The sequence below is a fragment of the Salmo trutta genome, chromosome 20 (genome assembly GCF_901001165.1).
Source record: "Salmo trutta chromosome 20, fSalTru1.1, whole genome shotgun sequence".
NCBI lineage: Eukaryota > Metazoa > Chordata > Actinopteri > Salmoniformes > Salmonidae > Salmo > Salmo trutta.
This window is the reverse complement of record NC_042976.1, coordinates 48834011-48853479: the sequence shown is the minus strand read 5'-3', so window position 1 is coordinate 48853479 and position 19469 is coordinate 48834011. Positions and strand designations below refer to the sequence as shown.

Below are 19469 nucleotides of genomic sequence, written 5' to 3'. Positions count from 1 at the left end.
TGGTGTTGGGCCGTCCCGAAATTAGTCATGGACCCTGCCAGGTCTGCTGGTTCTAGATAGTCGTCCTCTGGATTCAGATCGACCCCAGCCCCACTAGTACTGGGCTGTTCATTATCAACAAGGTTTGCCACTTCATCCTCATCCTCCCCTACTAGTACCTGTGGGCTTGGCCCCTGGGAGACCTCTTTTCTTGGCCTTGGTTGAAGGCCCCATGCTTCTTCCTGCTTGGTCAGGGTTGTTGGCTTCTCAAATATGCCGTTCTTTTGACCTAACTTCGCAAAGTTAGGAAAGTATCTACCCAATATTACATCATATGGCATCTTTGGGACCACGCCGACCTCATAATCCAGCAGACCGTCCTCTGTTTGTATGCTCACTAATGCTGTGGGGTACAGACGGGTATCCCCATGAATGCACGTAACACTGATATCCTGACTTGTATCCAGTTTATGCGTCGGCACTAGGTTTGCAACGACCAGGGTTAGCATACTGCCGGAATCCAGTAGTGCTTCAACCTCCTTCCCTTCAACCTTCACCCTGCACATATGTTTGTTTCTTGATCTTTCAAGTACAGTGGTTACCACGGGACATGCATACCATATCTCATCTTCTTTTTCACCGAGGTTACATTGCATTGGCTCTTCTTTAATAGGGCAGTAGGCTGCAATATGTCCCGGTCGATTACAATTGTAACAGATAATAGGGTTCCAGGGGGGAGACCTCCTCGACCCCCAGTCCCGGTTTCCGGTTTTTCCCTTAGTGTCTCGGCCTGATTCTGATTCTTTCCTCATGGCCCCACGCTGCTCTCCTCCCCCTCCCCCTGTTGGCACAGTCTTAACCTGTCCGCTGGTTCGCCCAGGCCTGGGGAATGGGAATCTTTCCTCCTGCGCCTGCTCAGCTGTTCCTGCCGTACAATACCGTTCAACCAGGCCCACGAGATGGTCGGCGGAAAGTACCTCGTTCTGGCCAACCCATCGTCGCACTTCTTGGGGTAGACCTCGCTGAAACTGGTTGAGTACGATGGTCTCGACGACCTCAGCGGACGAACGGGTCTCCGGTCGCAACCATTTCCGTGCCAGGTGAATCAAGTCGAACATCTGTGTTCGGGGGGGTTGTCCCGGTCTGTAGGACCACTGGTGGAAGCGGTGTGCCCTCACGGTATCGGTCACTCCCAGTCTAGTCAGAATCTCTCCCTTGAGTTTATCGTAATCCTGTGCATCCTTCAACTCCAGGTCAAAATATGCTTTTTGAGCATCCCCTGCCAGGTATGGTGCCAGAAGCCCTGCCCATTCTTCTTTTGGCCACTTCTCCCTCTCTGCCGTCCTTTCGAAGGTGGTAAGATATGCTTCCACATCATCCTGCGCTGTCATTTTTTGAAGAAAATGATTGGCCCACCTTTGGGTATTTGCAGCTGGTAACTGAGTCCCAATTTGGTCCGCTAGCCCCTTTAGGCCTTCTCTTAACTCCCGGGTGTTTCTCTCTTGCTCTTCTCTGAGCAGCTGGTTGGTGTGGTGCTGGACCTGTAACGTGTCCTGATACATTCGCATTGCATCCTGATGAGCTATTTGTTGAGCTCTAGTTGCCTCTTGTTGGGCGGCCACCGCTTGTAACAGGGCCTGTATGGCTCCCTCCATACTCATTTTCCTGAAAAAACTGTCCTAACCAAACAAAGCCACAAAAAAACAAACAAAAAAAAAACTTGACTCCCCTTTGGAGTGCTAACTAAACTTTTTTTTTTTTTTTTTTTTTCTACCTAACCAGCGGTATGGTTAATCCAATGCCCACATTCTCCACCACGTGTGGCAAACCTCTTCAAAGCTAGGAGCGTTTGTCACAAATTAAGTGAGAAACTGTCACCAAAGTCAGCCCAGAATTAAAGTTCTTTCGAACACGACAGTACCTGTATGTTTGTTTCTCTGTCCTGGTCCACCCAGGTCGCAGGTAAGGTCAAGGATAGCAGGGTTCGGTACACAAATCTGGTTCTCGGTAGGTCCAGGTCTAAACGCCAACAGGTAAGTCCAAAACAGTCCAGCTCGTACACGGTAAATCCAGCCAATGTAGAATGTCTCTCTCTCTATGGTTCATAGATCCTTCCCGCTCTCTCTCTCTCTTCCTGGTTTTTCTTGACCTTTTATCTGTGGGTCGGCTCCACCTTCTGAGGGTTCCCCTTGCTTCTGGGAATTGTAGTTTTGGCAGTCGGCCATTTTGTGATCTGTAGTTCTGATCGGGGTGGCCATTTTAGTGATCGGGCAGAGCCCGTTTATTAGTTCTGCCCTCACATATCTGCCATTTATCACTCGACCCCCTTCTTTGCCACAACTGATATGAGTGGGAATTGGCAATGCATTTTGGCAATCAACAGACACCGCAGTAAATATAAATTAATATAAAATTGTCAGTCTTGTCCAAGCTTGGACTTAAGACACAAACCGGTGTGCCATAACCAATCAGAGGTACAGTAGGTCTAAAATACAGGCCTGTGTCATTCACTTTAAAGTTGCACTGCACTGGAGTGTGTTTACAGGCACAGCGTGACTTTATTCAGATCAATGTTTAGAAAGCAGTTGTTATTTTAAGAACCTGAATCGTCTTCTGCAAATATATAAATACAACAGGAGTCTTACTTTTGGGTACATTACAGTCCTGTTGATCAAACAACCAACAAGTAGGCTCTCTCTCCCTCAGTTGCCAAAATGCACTACATCAACATATTTTTTGGGGGAGAAGTCTGCCCCTCACCCACTTGTCCAGGACGATAACCTAACATATTCCCAGCAGACAGCTGGACAGTACAAGCACAGATGATAGTCTTTGGTACAAGGCTTCGTGTGATTTTCGGTTCTAGCTAGCTAAATTACTTAGCTAGATGTATCAAGCCATCTTTGGTACGTATGGCAATGGACTATTTGCATATAGCCTTACTGTAGCTCTGATTGGTTATGGCGCAATGGTCTCTGTGTCGAGTCCGGGCCTAGATGTATCAAGCAGAGTTGGGACCAAGTCCTTATTATTCGAGTCACAAGCAAATCTCAAATCGCAAGGTTCAAGTCCGAAGTCCAGTCCCAAGTGAAACGTCTCGAGTCAAGTCCAAGTCATGCATTCTAAGAGCAGGTCAAGTAAAAAAATATATATACACTGCTCCAAAAAATAAAGGGAACACTTAAACAACACAATGTAACTCCAAGTCAATCACACTTCTGTGAAATCAAACTGTCCACTTAGGAAGCAAAACTGATTGACAATACATTTCACATGCTGTTGTGCAAATGGAATAGACAACAGGTGGAAATTATAGGCAATTAGCAAGACACCCCCAATAAAGGAGTGGTTCTGCAGGTGGGGACCACAGACCACTTCTCAGTTCCTATGCTTCCTGGCTGAAGTTTTGGTCACTTTTGAATGCTGGCGGTGCTTTCACTCTAGTGGTAGCATGAGACAGAGTCTACAACCCACACAAGTGGCTCAGGTAGTGCAGCTCATCCAGGATGGCATATCAATGCGAGCTGTGGAAAGAAGGTTTGCTGTGTCTGTCAGCGTAGTGTGGCATGGAGGCGCTACCAGGAGACAGGCCAGTACATCAGGAGACGTGGAGGAGGCCGTAGGAGGGCAACAACCCAGCAGCAGGACCGCTACCACCGCCTTTGTGCAAGGAGGAGCAGGAGAAGCACTGCCAGAGCCCTGCAAAATGACCTCCAGCAGGCCACAAATGTGCATGTGTCTGCTCAAACGGTCAGAAACAGACTCCATGAGGGTGGTATGAGGGCCCGACGTCCACAGGTGGGGGTTGTGCTTACAGCCCAACACCGTGCAGGACGTTTGGCATTTGCCAGAGAACACCAAGATTGGCAAATTCGCCACTGGCGCCCTGTGCTCTTCACAGATGAAAGCAGGTTCACACTGAGCACGTGACAGGCGTGACAGAGTCTGGAGATGCCGTGGAGAACGTTCTGCAACATCCTCCAGCATGACCGGTTTGGCGGTGGGTCAGTCATGGTGTAGGGTGGCATTTCTTTGGGGGGCCACACAGCCCTCCATGTGCTCGCCAGAGGTAGCCTGACTGCCATTAGGTACCGAGATGAGATCCTCAGACCCCTTGTGAGACCATATGCTGGTGCGGTTGGCCCTGGGTTCCTCCTAATGCAAGACAATGCTAGACCTCATGTGGCTGGAGTGTGTCAGCAGTTCCTGCAAGAGGAAGGCATTGATGCTATGGACTGGCCCGCCCGTTCCCCAGACCTGAATCCAATTGAGCACATCTGGGACATCATGTCTCTGTCACGCCCTGACCAGGTGAACTCTTCTATTTTGGTCAGGGTGTGGCATTTCTATAGTTTATTTTCTATGTTTTGGTATAGCCTTGCTTTCTATGTTGTATGTATTTCTATGTTGGGTTCTGTCGATTCCCAATCAGAGACAGCTGTCGCTAGTTGCCTCTGATTGGGGAATCATATTTAAGTTCCTTTTCCCCCCACGATGTTTGTGGGTTGTTGTCTCTTTTTGTTTGAGCAGTAGCGATACGTTTATTCTCTGTTTTGTCCGTGTTATTTCAGTCTGAAATAAATAACATGTGTTCGCTCCCAGCTGCGCCTTGGTCCACTTCTTCCTTCATGCACGACGATCGTTACAGTCTCGCTCCATCCACCAACGCCACGTTGCACCACAGACTGTCCAGGAGTTGGCGGATGCTTTAGTCCAGGTCTGGGAGGAGATCCCTCAGGAGACCATCCGCCACCTCATCAGGAGCATGCCCAGGCGTTGTAGGGAGGTCATACAGGCACGTGGAGGCCACACACACTACTGAGCCTCATTTTGACTTGTTTTAAGGACATTACATCAAAGTTGGATCAGCCTGTAGTGTGGTTTTCCACTTTAATTTTGAGTGTGACTCCAAATCCAGACCTCCATGGGTTGATAAATTTGATTTCCATTGATTATTTTTGTGTGATTTTGTTGTCAGCACATTCAACTATGTAAAGAAAAAAGTATTTATTAAGATTATTTCTTACATTCAGATCTAGGATGTGTTGTTTAAGTGTTCCCTTTATTTTTTTGAGCAGTATATATATATTTAAACAGTACATGCAATCATTTAATTGTGAAGTGTTCTAGGTCAGGTGAACAAAATGACTTGAGTTTCTGTATGTTCCTAGAATTACACCATGAGTCGTTAATCATAAAACACACCCCTCCGCCCTTCTGCTTCCCAGAGAGATATTTATTCCTGTCTGTGCGATGTACTGAGAATCCTGATGGCTTTACTGATGCTATGTTCAAAACAACTGGGAACTCGGATATCTCCGACTTCAGTGTGTTCGAGACAACTCTGGAAAAAAACGAGATCCGACTGGCAACATTTTTTTGATCGTAATACAACTCGAAATTCCAAATCGTAAACAGGTATCTTTCTAGAGCCCCGGCTCTAGAACTGGGAACTCGGAGAACTGGGAACTCGGGAATCTCCAAGTTGTTTTGAACATAGCATTAGTCTCAGCAGAGGGAGCAGCAGAGGGAACGTTCTCTCCTTCCTTACCTCTGATGACACTGACCAGAGAGAGGGGACAGTGTCACGTCCTGACCAGTAAAAGGGGTTATTTGTTATTGTACTTTGGTCAGGGCATGGCAGGGGGTGTTTGGTTTGTGTGTTTCGGGGGTTTTGGTTTATGTTCTAGGTTCTATTTCTATTTCTATGTGTTTATCTAGCTTGTCTATTTCTATGTTAGTTTTGTCAATGACCTCCAATTAGAGGCAGCTGGTTGTGGTTATCTCTGATTGGAGGCCATATTTAGTTGCGTGTGTTTTCACTTGTGTTTGTGGGTGGTTGTTCCTAGTATAGTCTGTGCACCTTACTGGATTGTTTTCGTCGTTTGTTTTGTTTAAGTGTTTTTTTCTTTAATAAATATAGAAGATGAGCACTTTACCCACTGCATTTTGGTCCACTCCTTACGACACCCATGACAGACAGTCTTCCACCTGATGGGGAAACTCGAGTCGCATCTGCTTCATGCACAAATTCATGTTGTTCCTATGACCAGAGAAAGTGAAATATTCCTCGATATTGAAGATAACGAGCTGCTAATAATATTAATAAAAACGCAGGGCTATCGATACACTTGGCTACTCATTCATTGCAGCACCAGTGGAAGTAGGGAGAAACACATTTTATGTTTTGTGATAGTGTTGAATAAATACAGCTCCTTGCTGTATTCTTTGACATTCTCTCTCTCTGGTCAAAGTTTTTAAAGGACTGAATCTCACATAAACTAGTATAAAACTTTGCTGTGGCCGGGGTTGTAGAAACTGTAGACAGGGTGAATTGAGCTATCAGATTGGCCAGCACAGTAGGAACACCAATTTAGCCAAAGAGTTCATCCTTTCAGACAAATGAAATGGTTCAAAACGGGAACACTTTGCGCAGAGCTTCTGTATCAAGTGCACCTACCGCCAACAGCACAATACTGACACGCCCTGATCTGTTTCACCTGCCCTGTGCTTGTCTCCACCCCCTCCAGGTGTCGCCCATCTTCCAAAATAAAATTGTATTTGTCACATACATATGGTTAGCAGATGTTAATGTGAGTGTAGCGAGATGCTTGAGCTTCTAGGTCCGACAGTGCAGTAATATCTAGCAAGTAATCTAACAATTCTAGATGTATACATGGATACGGTGACTGAGTTTATAAGGAAGTGTATAGGAGATGTAGTACCCACTGTGACTATTAAAACCTTAATCAGAAACCGTGGATAGAGGGTAGCATTCGCGCAAAACTGAACCACCGCATTTAACCGTGGCAAGGTGACTGGGAATATGGCTGAATATAAACAGTGTAGTTATTCTGTGGGCTCTCCTTCTCCGTGGCCGACATCAGTAAAACATTTAAACGTGTTAACCCTCGCAAGGCTGACGGACAAGACGCCATCCATAGCTGCGTCCTCAGAGCATGCGCAGACCAGCTGGATGGTGTGTTTACGGGCATATTCAATCTCTCCCTATCCTAGTCTGCTGTCCCCATATGCTTCAAGATGGCCACCATTGTTCCTGTACCCAAGAAGGCAAATGTAACGGAACTTAATGACGATCGCCCCGTAGCATCATGAAGTGCTTTGAGAGATTAGTCAAGGATCATATTACCTTACCTGCCACCCAAGACCCACTTCAATTTGCTTACCGCCCCAATAGATCCACAGACGATGAAATCGCCATCACTCTGCAACCTGCCCTATCCCATCTGAACAAGAGGACTACCTATGTAAGAACTTCTACCTCATGAGTCTTGCGAACATTCATTAAAATAAAAAAAATGTAATGAAATAAAATGTTGTTGGTCACGTACACATTTTTTGCAGATGTTATCGCAGGTGCAGTGAAATGCTTATGTTTGTAGCTCCAACAGTGCAGTAATACCTAACAATACAAACAAATCCAAAAAAGAAAGGAATTAAGAAATATCAGGACGAGCAATCTCAGAGTCCGGAATATAAATATGTATATGATGGTGTGTATAGACATTATGGACAGTATATGAATAGAAAATGTGTGTACAGTAGTAGTTATATAGGACAAGCCTTGACTAGAAAACAGTATATACATACTTAGTGGGTAAAACAGTATGTAAACATTATTCAATTGACCAGTGTTCAATGACTAAACTCAGCAAAGAAACGTCCTCTCACTGTCAACTGTGTTAATTTTCAGCAAACTTAACATGTGTAAATATTTGTATGAACATAACAAGATTCAACAACTGAGACATGAACTGAACAAGTTCCACAGACATGTGACTATCAGAAATTGAACAATATGTCCCTGAACAAAGGGCGGGTCAAAATCAAAAGTAACTGTCAGTATCTGGTGTGGCCACCAGCTGCATTAAGTACTGAGGTGCATCTCCTCATAGACAGCACCAGATTTGCCAGTTCTTGCTGTGAGATGTTACCCCACACTTCCACCAAGGCACCTGAAAGTTCGTGGACAATTCTGGGGGAATGGCCCTAGCCCTCACCTTCCAATCCAACAGGTCCCAGACGTGCTCAATGGGATTGAGACCCGGGCTCTTCGCTGGCCATGGCAGAACACTGATATTCCTGTCTTTCATGAAACCATGCACAGAATGAGCAGTATGGCTGGTGGCATTGTCATGCTTGAGGGTCATGTCAGGATGAGCCTGCAGGAAGGGTACCTCATGAGGGAGGAGGATGTCTTCCCTGTAACGCACAGCGTTGAGATTGCCTGCAATGACAACAAGCTCAGTCCGATGATGCTGTGACACACCGCCCCAGACCATGACGGACCCTCCACCTCCAAATCGATCCCGTTCCAGAGTACAGGCCTCGGTGTAACGCTCATTCCTTCGATGATAAACGCGAATCCGACCATCACCCCTGTTGAGACAAAACCAGGACTTGTCAGTGAAGAGCACTTTTTGCCTGTCCTGTCTAGTACAGCGATGGTGAGTTTGTGCCCATAGGCGACATTGTTGCTGGGGATGTCTGGTGAGGACCTGCCTTACAACAGGCCTACAAGCCCTCACTCCAGCCTCTCTCAGCCTATTGCGGACAGTCTGAGCACTGATGGAGGGATTGTGGGTTCCTGGTGTAACTTGGGCAGTTTTTGTTGCCATCCTGTACCTGTCCTGCAGGTGTGATGTTCGGATGTACCGATCTTGTGCAGGTGTTGTTACACGTGGTCTGCCACTGCGAGGACGATCAGCTATCCGTCCTGTCTCCCTGTAGCTCTGTCTTAGGCGTCTCACAGTACGGACATTGCAATTTATTGCCCTGGCCAAATCTGCAGTTCTTATGCCTCCTTGCAGCATGCCTATGGCACGTTCACACAGATGAGCTGGGACCCTGGGCATCTTTCTTTTGGGGTTTTTCAGAGTCAGTAGAAAAGGCCTCTTCTAAGTTTTCATAACTGTGACCTTAATTGCCTACCGTCTGTAAGCTGTTAGTGTCTTAACGACCGTTCCACAGGTGCATGTTCATTAATTATTCATGGTTCATTGAACAAGCATTGGAAACAGTGTTTAAACCCTTTACAATGAAAATCTGTGAAGTTATTTGGATTTTTTGCGAATTATCTTTGAAAGACAGGGTCCTGAAAAAGGGCTGTTTATTTTTTTGCTGAGTTTATGTAGTTAGGGCAGCAGTCTCTTATGTGCAGGGTTGAGTACCGGGTGGTAACCAGCTAGTAACAGTGACTAAAGTTCAGGGCAGGGCAGGGTACTGGACGGAGGCCGGCTAGTGGTGACTATTTAACAGTCTAGAAGCTGTTTTTTACATTTCCCAGCTTTGATGCACGTGTACGATCTCCGCCTTCTAGATGGTAGTGGGGTGAACAGGCTCGGGTGGCTAAGGACGTTGATGATCTTCCTGGCCTTCCTTTCACACCGTCGATGTCCTAGTCGGCAGGCAGTGTGGCCCCAGTGATTCATTACACTGACCGCACCACCCTCTGGAGAGCCCTGCGTTTGAGGATGGTACAATTCAAATCAACTTTTATTTGTCACATGCGCAGAATACAACAGTGAAATGCTTACTTACAAGCCCCTAACCAACAATGTAGTTTAAAAAATACAAATAAGAAAAAGGAACAAGTAATTAAGGTGCAGCAGTAAAATAACAATAGCGAGACTATATATAGGGGGTACCGGTACAGGGTCAATGTGAGGGGGCACCGGTTAGTCGAGGTAATTGAGGTAGTATGTACATGTAGGTAGAGTTATTAAAGTGACTATGCATAGATAATAACAGAGAGTAGCAGTGGAGAAAAAGAGTGGGTGGGGGGGTGGGGGGGGCAATGCAAATAGTCTGGGTTGCCATTTGATTAGATGTTCAGGAGTCTTATGGCTTGGGGGTAGAAGCTGTTTAGAAGCCTCTTGGACCTAGACTTGTCGCTCCGATACCGCTTGCCGTGCGGTAGCAGAGAGAACAGTCTATGACTAGGGTGGCTAGAGTATTTGACAATTTTAGGGCCTTCCTCTGACACCACCTGGTATAGAGGTCCTGGATGGCAGGAAGCTTGGCCCCAGTGATGTACTGGGCTTTACGCACTACCCTCTGTAGTGCCTTTTCAGTCTCCTGAGGGGGAATAGGTTTTGTCGTACCCTCTTCACGACTGTCTTGGGGTGCTTGGACCATGTTGGTTTGTTGGTAATGTGGACACCAAGGAACTTGAAGCTCTCAACCTGCTCCACGACAGCCCCATCGATGAGAGTGGGGGCATGCTCGGTCCTCCTTTTCCTGTAGTCCACAATCATCTCCTTTGTCTTGATCACGTTGAGGGAGAGGTTGTTGTCCTGGCACCACACGGCCAGGTCTCTGACCTCCCTATAGGCTGTCTTGCTGTTGTCGGTGATCAGGCCTACCACTTTTGTGCCATCGGCAAACTTAATGATGGTGTTAGAGTCGTGCCTGGCCGTGCAGTCCTGAGTGAACAGGGAGTACAGGAAGGGACTGAGCATGCATCCCTGAGGGGCCCCTGTGTTGATGATCAGCATTGCCGATGTGTTGTTACCTACCCTTACCACCTGGGGGCAGCTGTCAGGAAGTCCAGGATCCAGTTGCGGAGGAAGGTGTTAAGTCCCAGGGTCCTTAGCTTATTGATGAGCTTTGAGGGCACTATGGTGTTGAACGCTTAGCTGTTGTCAATAAATAGCATTCTCACATATGTGTTCCTTTTGTCCAGGTGGGAAAGGGCAGTGTGGAGTGCAATAGAGATTACATCATCTGTATATCTGTTAGGGCGGTATGCACATTGGAGTGGATCTAGGGTTTCTGGGATAATGGTGTTGATATGAGCCATGACCAGCCTTTCAAAGCCCTACATGGCTACAGACGTGAGTGCTATGGGTCGGTAATCATTTAGGCAGGTTACCTTTGTGTTCTAGGGCACAGGGACTATGGTGGTCTGCTTAAAATGTGTTGGTAATACAGACTCGGACAGGGAGAGGTTGAAAATGTCATTGAAGACAATTGTCAGTTGGTCAGTGCATGCTCACAGTAGACGTCCTGGTAATCTATCTGGCCCTGCAGCCTTGTGAATGTTGACCTGTTTAAAGGTCTTACTCACATCGGCTGCAGAGAGCGTGATCACACAGTCATCTGGAACAGTTGGTGCTCTCATGCATGTTTCAGTGTTATTTGGCTCGAAGCGAGCATAGAAGTAGTTTAGCTCGTCTGGTAGGCTTGTGTCACTGGGCAGCTGTCAGCCGTGCTTCCCTTTGTAGTCTGTAATGGTTTGCAAGCCCTGCCACATCCTATGAGCGTCGGAGCCGGTGTAGTACGATTCGATCTTAGTCCAGTATTGACGCTTTGCCTGTTTGATGGTTCGTTGGAGGGCATAGCAGAATTTCTTAGCAGCTCTAGCCTTTAGCTCAGTGCGAATGTTGCCTGTAATCCATGGCTTCTGGTTGGGATAGAGTGGGTATGATGTCATCAATGCACTTATTGATGAAGCCAATGACTGATGTGGTGCACTCCTCAATCCCGTCGGAAGAATCCCAGAACATATTCCAGTCTGTGCTGGCAAAACAATCCTATAGCTTAGCATCTGCTTTATCTCACAATTTTTTTATTGACTGAGGCACTGCTGCTTCCTGCTTTAATTTCTGCTTGTAAGCAGGAATCAGGAGGATAGAATTATAGTCAGATTTGCCAAATGGAGGGCGAGGGATAACTTTGTACTTGTCTCTGTGTGTGGAGTGAAGGTGGTCTAGAGTTTTTTCCATCTGGTTGCACATCTAACTTGCTGATAGAAATTTGGTCAAACAGATTTAAGTTTCCCCGCATTAAATTCCCTGGCCACTAGGAGCGCTGCTTCTGGATGAGCGTTTTCCTGTTTGCTTACGGCAGAATACAGCTCATTGCTGGCACTAAGACTGTACTCATCGGTCTGCGGTGGTATGTAGACAGCTACGAAAAATACAGATGAAAACTTTCTAAGTAGATAGTGTGGCCTACAGTTTATAATGATATACTCTACCTCAGGCGAGCAAAACCTCGAGACTTCCTTAGATATCATACACCAGCTGTTGTTTACAAATATACATAGTCCGCCGCCCGTTGTCTTACCAGACGCCGCTGGTCTATCCTGCCGATACATCGTATAACCAGCCAGCTGTTGATAATGTCGTTGTCCAGTGACGACTCTAAGATATTACAGTTTTTAGTGTTCTGTTGGTAGTTTAATCTTCCTTGTAGGTCGTCAATTTTATTTTCCAATGAATGCATGTTAGCTAGTAGAACGAAAGGCATTGGGGGTTTATTCGATCGCCTAAGAATTCTCCGAATGCAGCCTGACCTCTCTTCACGCAAATGACGGGGATTTGGGCCTGTTCCCGGGAAAGCAGTATGTCCTTCACGTTGGGCTCGTCGGACTTGTTAAAGGAAAAAAATGCTTCTGCCAGTTCGTGGTGAGTAATCGCTGTTCTGATGTCCAGAAGTTATTTTCAGTCATAAGAGACGGTATCAGCAACATTAAGTACAGAATAAGTTGAAAAATAAATGACAAACAACGCAAAAAAACAAACAAAAAACACAGTTGGTTAGGCTGACGTTTTACGTGCTCCATCTTCTCCGGCGCCATGCTGTACCAGGTTTGTGATACAGCCCGACAGGATGCTCTCAATGGTGCATCTGTAGACGTTTGTGAGGGTCTTAGGGGCCGAGCCAAATTTCTTCAGCCTCCTGAGGTTGTCACACTGACTGTGTGGATGGACAATTTCAGATTGTCATTGATGTGCACGCCGAGAAACTTGAAGCTTTTCACCCTCCACTGCTCTCTCTGCTGTCTCCTGAAGTCCACAATCAGTTCCTTTGTTTTGTTGACACTGAGGCAGAGGTTACCCTTGTTTGGCTCCTGTGTTGAGGATCAGCGTAGCGGAGGTGTTGTTGCCTACCTTTGCCACCTGAGGTCGGCCCGTCAGGAAGTCCAGGACCCACTTGCACAGGGTGGGGTTCAGAGTCAGGGCCCAGAGTTTAGTGATAAGCTTGAAGGTCACTATGGTGTTTGAGGCTGAGCTGTTGTCGATGAACAGCATTTTATCATAGGTATTTCTCTGGTCTAGATGGGATAAGGTAATGTGCAGTGTGATGGAACTTGCGTCATCCACGGACTTAGCCTCTCAAAGTACTTCATGATGAAAGAAGTGAGTGCTACAGGGAAATAGCCATTTAGTTCAGTTACCGTCACTTTCTTTGTTTTAGAAACAGTGGACATCTTGAAGAAAGTGGGGATAGGGAAAGATTGAATATGTACGAAGACACTCCAGCCAGCTGGTCTGTATGCGGCTTGGGATGCTGTCTGGGCCGCCAGCCTTGCGAGGGTCAACGCACTTAATATGTCTTACTGACGTCGGCCACAGAGAACGACGCGGGTGGTGGCCCACGTCGGTAGCACTTGATGCGGGCGAAGAAGGTGTTAAACTTGTCCAGGAGCAAGACGTTGGTGTCCGTGATGTGGCTGGTTTCGTTTTATAATCCATGATTGTCTGGAGTCCCTGCCATATACCTCTCGTGTCTGAGTCGTTGAATTGCAACTCCACTTTGTCTCTGTACTGAAGGTTGCCTGTTTGATTGCCTTATGGAGAGCATAGATGGACTGTTTTTACTTGTCCATGTTCCCAGTCACCTTTCCATGGTTAAAATACAATTAGGCCTATGCTAGCAATTGTTGCTTGACGCCCTATTGCTGGTGAGCTTGCAAAGTAAGCTGTTAAAATTCTTGATCGCCATATAATTCCTCTCTCCCTACAATTTGACTTTTGTGCTGCACGCGATCGTATAGCTGTATAGCTGTACAGCAAATCAGCAATCTGTTCAGTAGCTCACCCGACCTGTGTTGATTGACAGTTTGATGGTCCATTCAGAGGGTTGAGTGTTGGTTTCGCTAGCCAATCTGTTGTACATTTTTTGAAAGGGCGATGCTGCGTTGGGAGAATCTCAATTGCATACTCCTAGTGTCCTCTCACCTTCTCAAAACCCATTGGAGGAGAAAAGCCAGAAGTCCCACCCACCCCTAAACAGCTTCCATCCCCTGGTGATAAGACTGTTAAATGGCTAACAACTACTGCTCTCCCTCTACCACAGCCTATCGACTGACTCCATTACACCGCTGTCGATTGATTATTATTAGACCATGGTGCTTGCCTACGGAGCTGTGAGGGGAACGGCACCTCCATACCTTCAGGCTCTGATCAGGCCCTACACCCAAACAAGGGCACTGCGTTCATCCACCTCTGGCCTGCTGCCCCCCCTACCTCTGAGGAAGCACGGTTCCCGCTCAGCCCAGTCCAAACTGTTCGCTGCTCTGGCAACCCAATGGTGGAACAAGCTCCCTCACGACGCCAGGACAGCGGAGTCAATCACCACCTTCCGGAGACACCTGAAACCCCACCTCTTTAAGGAATACCTAGGATAGGATAAAGTAATCCTTCTAACCCCCCCCCTTAAAAAATTTAGATGCACTATTGTAAAGTGGTTGTTCCACTGGATATCATAAGGTGAATGCACCAATTTGTAAGTCGCTCTGGATAAGAGCGTCTGCTAAATGACTTAAATGTAAATGTAAATTATTCATTGCCATTAGTATTTATCTATTTATCCTGCTTCTGGTAACTATTACTGTAATGGAGTGCGTAACTGGCTGCAGGGAAGTCTGACGCAGGAGAGCAGAAATGGGTAGCAAACGGAGCCCTTTATTGAGGCGAACAAAAACACGGCACTCAGAAAACTAAACACACACGGGTTACAATAACCTGGCACAAACCAGCCTGGAGTACACATACATTTACATATAACAATTCCACACAGAGACATGGAGGGAAACAGAGGGTTATAAGCAAGAGGAGTAATGAGGGAATGTAAACCAGGTGTGCGGGAAAACAAGACAAAACCAATGGAAAATTAAAGGTGGATCGGCAATGGCTAGAAGACCGGTGACGTCGACCGCCGAACGCCACCCGAACAAGGAGAGGGACCGACCTCGGCGGAAGTCGTGACAATTACTCCTGTTTACATGTATATATTACCATTAGTATAGTACCATAAGCATTTATATATTTCTACTACCAGTCATGTTTTATGTATGAAACCCCCCGCAACCACTCCAGTATCCCTGCACATTTAAGAAGGTACTGGCATTGACCTGTATACACAGTACTTGCATTCCCGTGATTCTAACCCACCTCACTTTTGGTTTTTATTTTAATTAAATGTTTTATTATCCTACTACACTGACTCTGACGCCTTTCGGATGTGGCAGGACTTGTGCAATCACGCTCTCCGTAGCCAATGTGAGCAAGTGTCTTTAAAACAGGTCAACATTCACAAAGTCGCGGGGCCAGACGGATTACCAAGACACTTTCAACCTCTCCTTGACCGAGTCTGTAATACCTACATGTTTCAAGCAGACCACCATAGTCCCTGTGCCCAAGAACACCAAGGTAACCTGCCTAAATGACTACTGTCCCATAGCACTCAAATCGGTAACCATGAAATACTTTGAAAGGCTGGTCATAGCTCACATCAACACCATCATCATGGAAACCCTAGACCAACTCCAATTCGCATACCGCCTCAACAGATTCACAGATGATGCAATCTCAATCGCACTCCACACTGCTCTTTCCACCTGGACAAAAATAACACCCAAGTGGGAATGCTGTTCATTGACTACAGCTCAGCGTTCAACACCAGAGTGCCTGCAAAGCTCATCACTAAGCTAAGGTCCCTGGGACTATACACCTCTGTCTGCAACTGCGTGGCCAAGCACGACTCCAACACTATCATTAAGTTTCTTTGACGACACAACAGTGGTAGCCTGATCACCAACAACGATGAGATAGCCTATAGGGAGAAGGTAAGAGACCTTGCAGTGTGGTGCCAGGACAACAACCTCTCCCTCAATGTGAGCAAGACAAAGGAAATGATTGTGGACTACAGGTAAAGGAGGGCTGAACAGGCCCCCATTAACATCGACGGGGCTGCAGTGGAGCAGGTCGAGAGTTTCAAGTTCCTTTGTGTCCACATCACCAACAAACTATCATGGTCCAAACACACCAAGACAGTCATGAAGAGGGCACCACAACACATTTTCCCCCGCAGGAGACTGAAAAGATTTGGCATGGGTCCCCAGATCCTCAAAAGGTTCTACAGCTGCACCATCGAGAGCATCCTGACCGGTTGCATCACCGCCTAGTATGGCAACTGCTTGGCATCCGACCGTAAGGCTCTAAAGAGGGTAGTGCATACGGCCCAGTACATCACTGGGGCCAAGCTTCCTGCCATCCAGGACCTATATACTAGGCGGTGTCAGAGACTCCAATCACCTAAGTCATAGACTGTTCTCTCTGCTACCGCACGGCAAGCGGTACCGGAGTGCCAAATCTAGGTCCAAAAGGCTCCTTAAACACCTCTGATACAACAGCAATTTTCTGAGTGAACCTGCAGTGCAGTTTCGCATTTATCTGCAGTTGATTGAATAGAGGGCTTAGTATAGTATACTGGTAGAGAGAAGTTTGAATGACATACAGCATTATCATAGTGGAAGAGGTAGGAGGCTGGAGAGTTGTCCACAATGATGACCTTGTTGAGGTACCTGCCCAGCCGACTCAGGTCTTTCACATAGTTTCCTCGGTGGAAAACGCAGGACTCCCGGAAGAGACGGTGTCGGAAGGCACCCCATTTATCCAGCAGGTCGGAGACGGGATCGGCATACTGGCACAAAATGAAAAAACACACAACATTGTCATTGATGGTAGTTCACAGAAAGCTGTGTGTGTGTGTGATGCATATGTACATGTAAACAAAGTTTGTGTGTATGAATAAGATATTAGAATGGCAGGGCAAAGTTTCTAAGAATTGTAAATAAAACATGTCAAACACGTGTCACATTCTTAAAGGGAAAGTTCAGTATGGAAAGTTCAGTAGATGGCCCCATCACTTCCATTGATTGTTACATAGCATGGACTTAAGTTAGCTTACATTTGTAGTGGCTGTTTAAAGAAAACAGAACCATGGATTACAAGTTCTCCTTGCCCATAGACTACTTTCAGGATGAGGAACCATCTAACATGTAACATCATAAATCCTGAATTTCCCTTTAAGCCTAGTAGTTGACTAAAAGTTAGATCCTTTCAACCTTTAATGTAGTTATGCCAATCAGCATTCAGTGAACATGATCTCACCTTGGATAAACTCGCAGTGAACAGAACACACTCAAACAACTCCCCCATTCTTCTGAGATACTCATCCACATGGGGTCGCTTCAACACATACACCTGAAGTAATAGAAACACAAGACATGGGGAAATACTTCCGATTATTTACAAAAAGTTGACTGTATTTTGTCTTTGCTCAAGACGTTAATGCTTTAAACTAGTTTTTGAATATCATTTTTATATCATTTTTGCCGCAATAGTTGTGCCTACACCCTCTCATCTGTAACTTTTGGCTGCACCTTGCCTTGCTTGTCCAGGTTTACTGCTATTGGGGTGCCAGATGATATTGAGGTTAATGGGTTGGGACATAAAAATGAGACGTTGAAAGAGACTGAAAGAGAGGTTAACACCTCTGACAGCATATCAGACTTCATAAATACCAGATGACCCTAAACTTCCATGTGGAATGGTCAATCAGGTGTAGCCTATTATCTGAACCAAGGATATGCCTGTCAATATATAACTTTTATTCCAGTTCTGCTCGATTCCTCTAAAGAGCATGATGCTATCGGCCTTGTTCCTGAACCAAGTCATCCCGAATAGGCTCTCCCTGCTTAAACAAGCCTATCCTAGATTACTTGAAACAGACCCAGGCCTGAGGTATAAAACAGGTGTTTTCTTCTGTCTTCTGGCCAAAATTGCCTTTAAACTAAGCAAAACTGCAGCAGTATCTGCAATCTCCGATGTGATCTCCAATGGGCTGGGCAGAATCTGTTCTAGGGACTGAGATTGATGGGCCCAGAGATTTCTGAGAAGCCAGTCAGTACTTCCTTGTTTCGTCAGCCCACAGAAATAGACACCAGCTGCTGAGACCCGTCAACAGAGAAGGCCAAAGATCTGTCAGGTTGCTAGCCTAGTGTACTAGCACTATAGCACCGGTGAGTAAACAGTGGTAGGAAAAAGGTAAAAAGAAAAGAGACCACTTTGAACTAATGGCACACTTTTAAAACTGAGGAGATAGCATGGATAACACAGATAATAGATTATAGAATTGTATTTGAGGTCAGGGCAACTTTACTGCTAATTCCATTGTGGTGCTATGAAGGAGAGAACCTGTGAAAAAGGCTAAGAATTTAAACTCAAAAGAGTCGTGCTTACCTGGTGAACTGTTCCATCGATTTCCACTGGAATTATAAAATCTGCGTTGTTCAATGGCTGTTGAGAGCAAGAACATACGATGTAAGAATCAAGTACGGAACCCATTTACTTAAAGCTGCATTATATAACTTTTTGGGCGACCTGACCAAATGTACATAGAAATGTGAGTTATAGATCTGTCATTCTCATTGAAAGAAAGTCTAAGAAGTGGTAGGGTAAGTGTACCTATTAAGCCCACCAAAATCTAAATTTAGACATTTCTAACTTAATAATCTGTCCGAATTTTGTAAGAAAAGTGAATATAAAATGAAAGATTAATCTCTCATGTGAAGTTATGACTTTACTTACAAAATGCTTTAATAAGACAAAAAATATTAGATAAAATATGTGAAAAGTCTGGCCTGGGTTTAGTGGGTACTGTACCCTTTAAGCCCATGGGTGTTCCATATAAGCCGATCTCTTAAATAACACATTTTAATTAATGTCCAAATGTTCAAAACGTACAAACTGACATTTGTTATTTATAATGGGATTATATTAATCTCCCCTAAAGTTATTAAAATAAACAGATCATTGCTATTCATCATGAAAGTAGCACTTATAACAGTGGGGGTCCAATCGTTTCCACACAGATCAATGTGGACTTAGGTTTTTGTTCTTGCCAACCAGTACACACACCTGACTCAACAAATCACAGACTTCAATCAAGACATGATTAGTTGAATCAGGTGTGTTATTGTTTGGTTAGAAAACGAACCTGGCCCTCTGTGGATAAGAAGCCATGCAACAAAGTCTATAACACACACAACCTTCAATTCATTATCTGAAACCTGATTCACATTTGCTGAACTGTTATTGTTGTTAATTAGTTCAACTTGTCTTCCTAAAGCCTATCTGAAGAGAATTTAAAATATCCCTCTCTATTGTGTATTATAAAGGTACAGGTGGTAGACCAAAAAACTGAATCACCTCGATGAAAGACAACAATATGACAAAGGCCCACCCAAAAGTGCATGAGTAGTCGCCCAATAGCAGTGGTGAAAAGTACTTAAGTAAAGATACTTTTAAGTACTACTGAAGTAGTTTTTTTGGGGTATCTGTACTTTACTTTCTATTTTTGACAACTTTTATTTTGACTTCATTACATTCCTAAAG

At 45.4% G+C, this 19469-nt stretch overlaps 1 protein-coding gene across 5 annotated transcripts in view; it reads right to left on the bottom strand.

Moving 5' to 3' along the window:
* The window catches only part of LOC115156199 (carboxy-terminal domain RNA polymerase II polypeptide A small phosphatase 1-like), a 72543-nt gene that overhangs the window by 15630 nt on the left and 37444 nt on the right, over positions 1 to 19469 (bottom strand). For 2 of the 5 annotated variants that reach the window (XM_029703569.1, XM_029703573.1), the window contains exons 3-5: positions 18315 to 18371; positions 17184 to 17276; positions 16528 to 16713 (exon numbers count right to left, since the gene is read on the bottom strand). In XM_029703569.1, the coding sequence (XP_029559429.1) occupies positions 16528 to 16713; positions 17184 to 17276; positions 18315 to 18371 (336 nt within the window). Of the gene's footprint in view, positions 1 to 16377; positions 16714 to 17183; positions 17277 to 18314; positions 18372 to 19469 lie in introns of those variants that run through there. The other 3 variants (XM_029703571.1, XM_029703572.1, XM_029703570.1) reach the window with 3 other exon arrangements.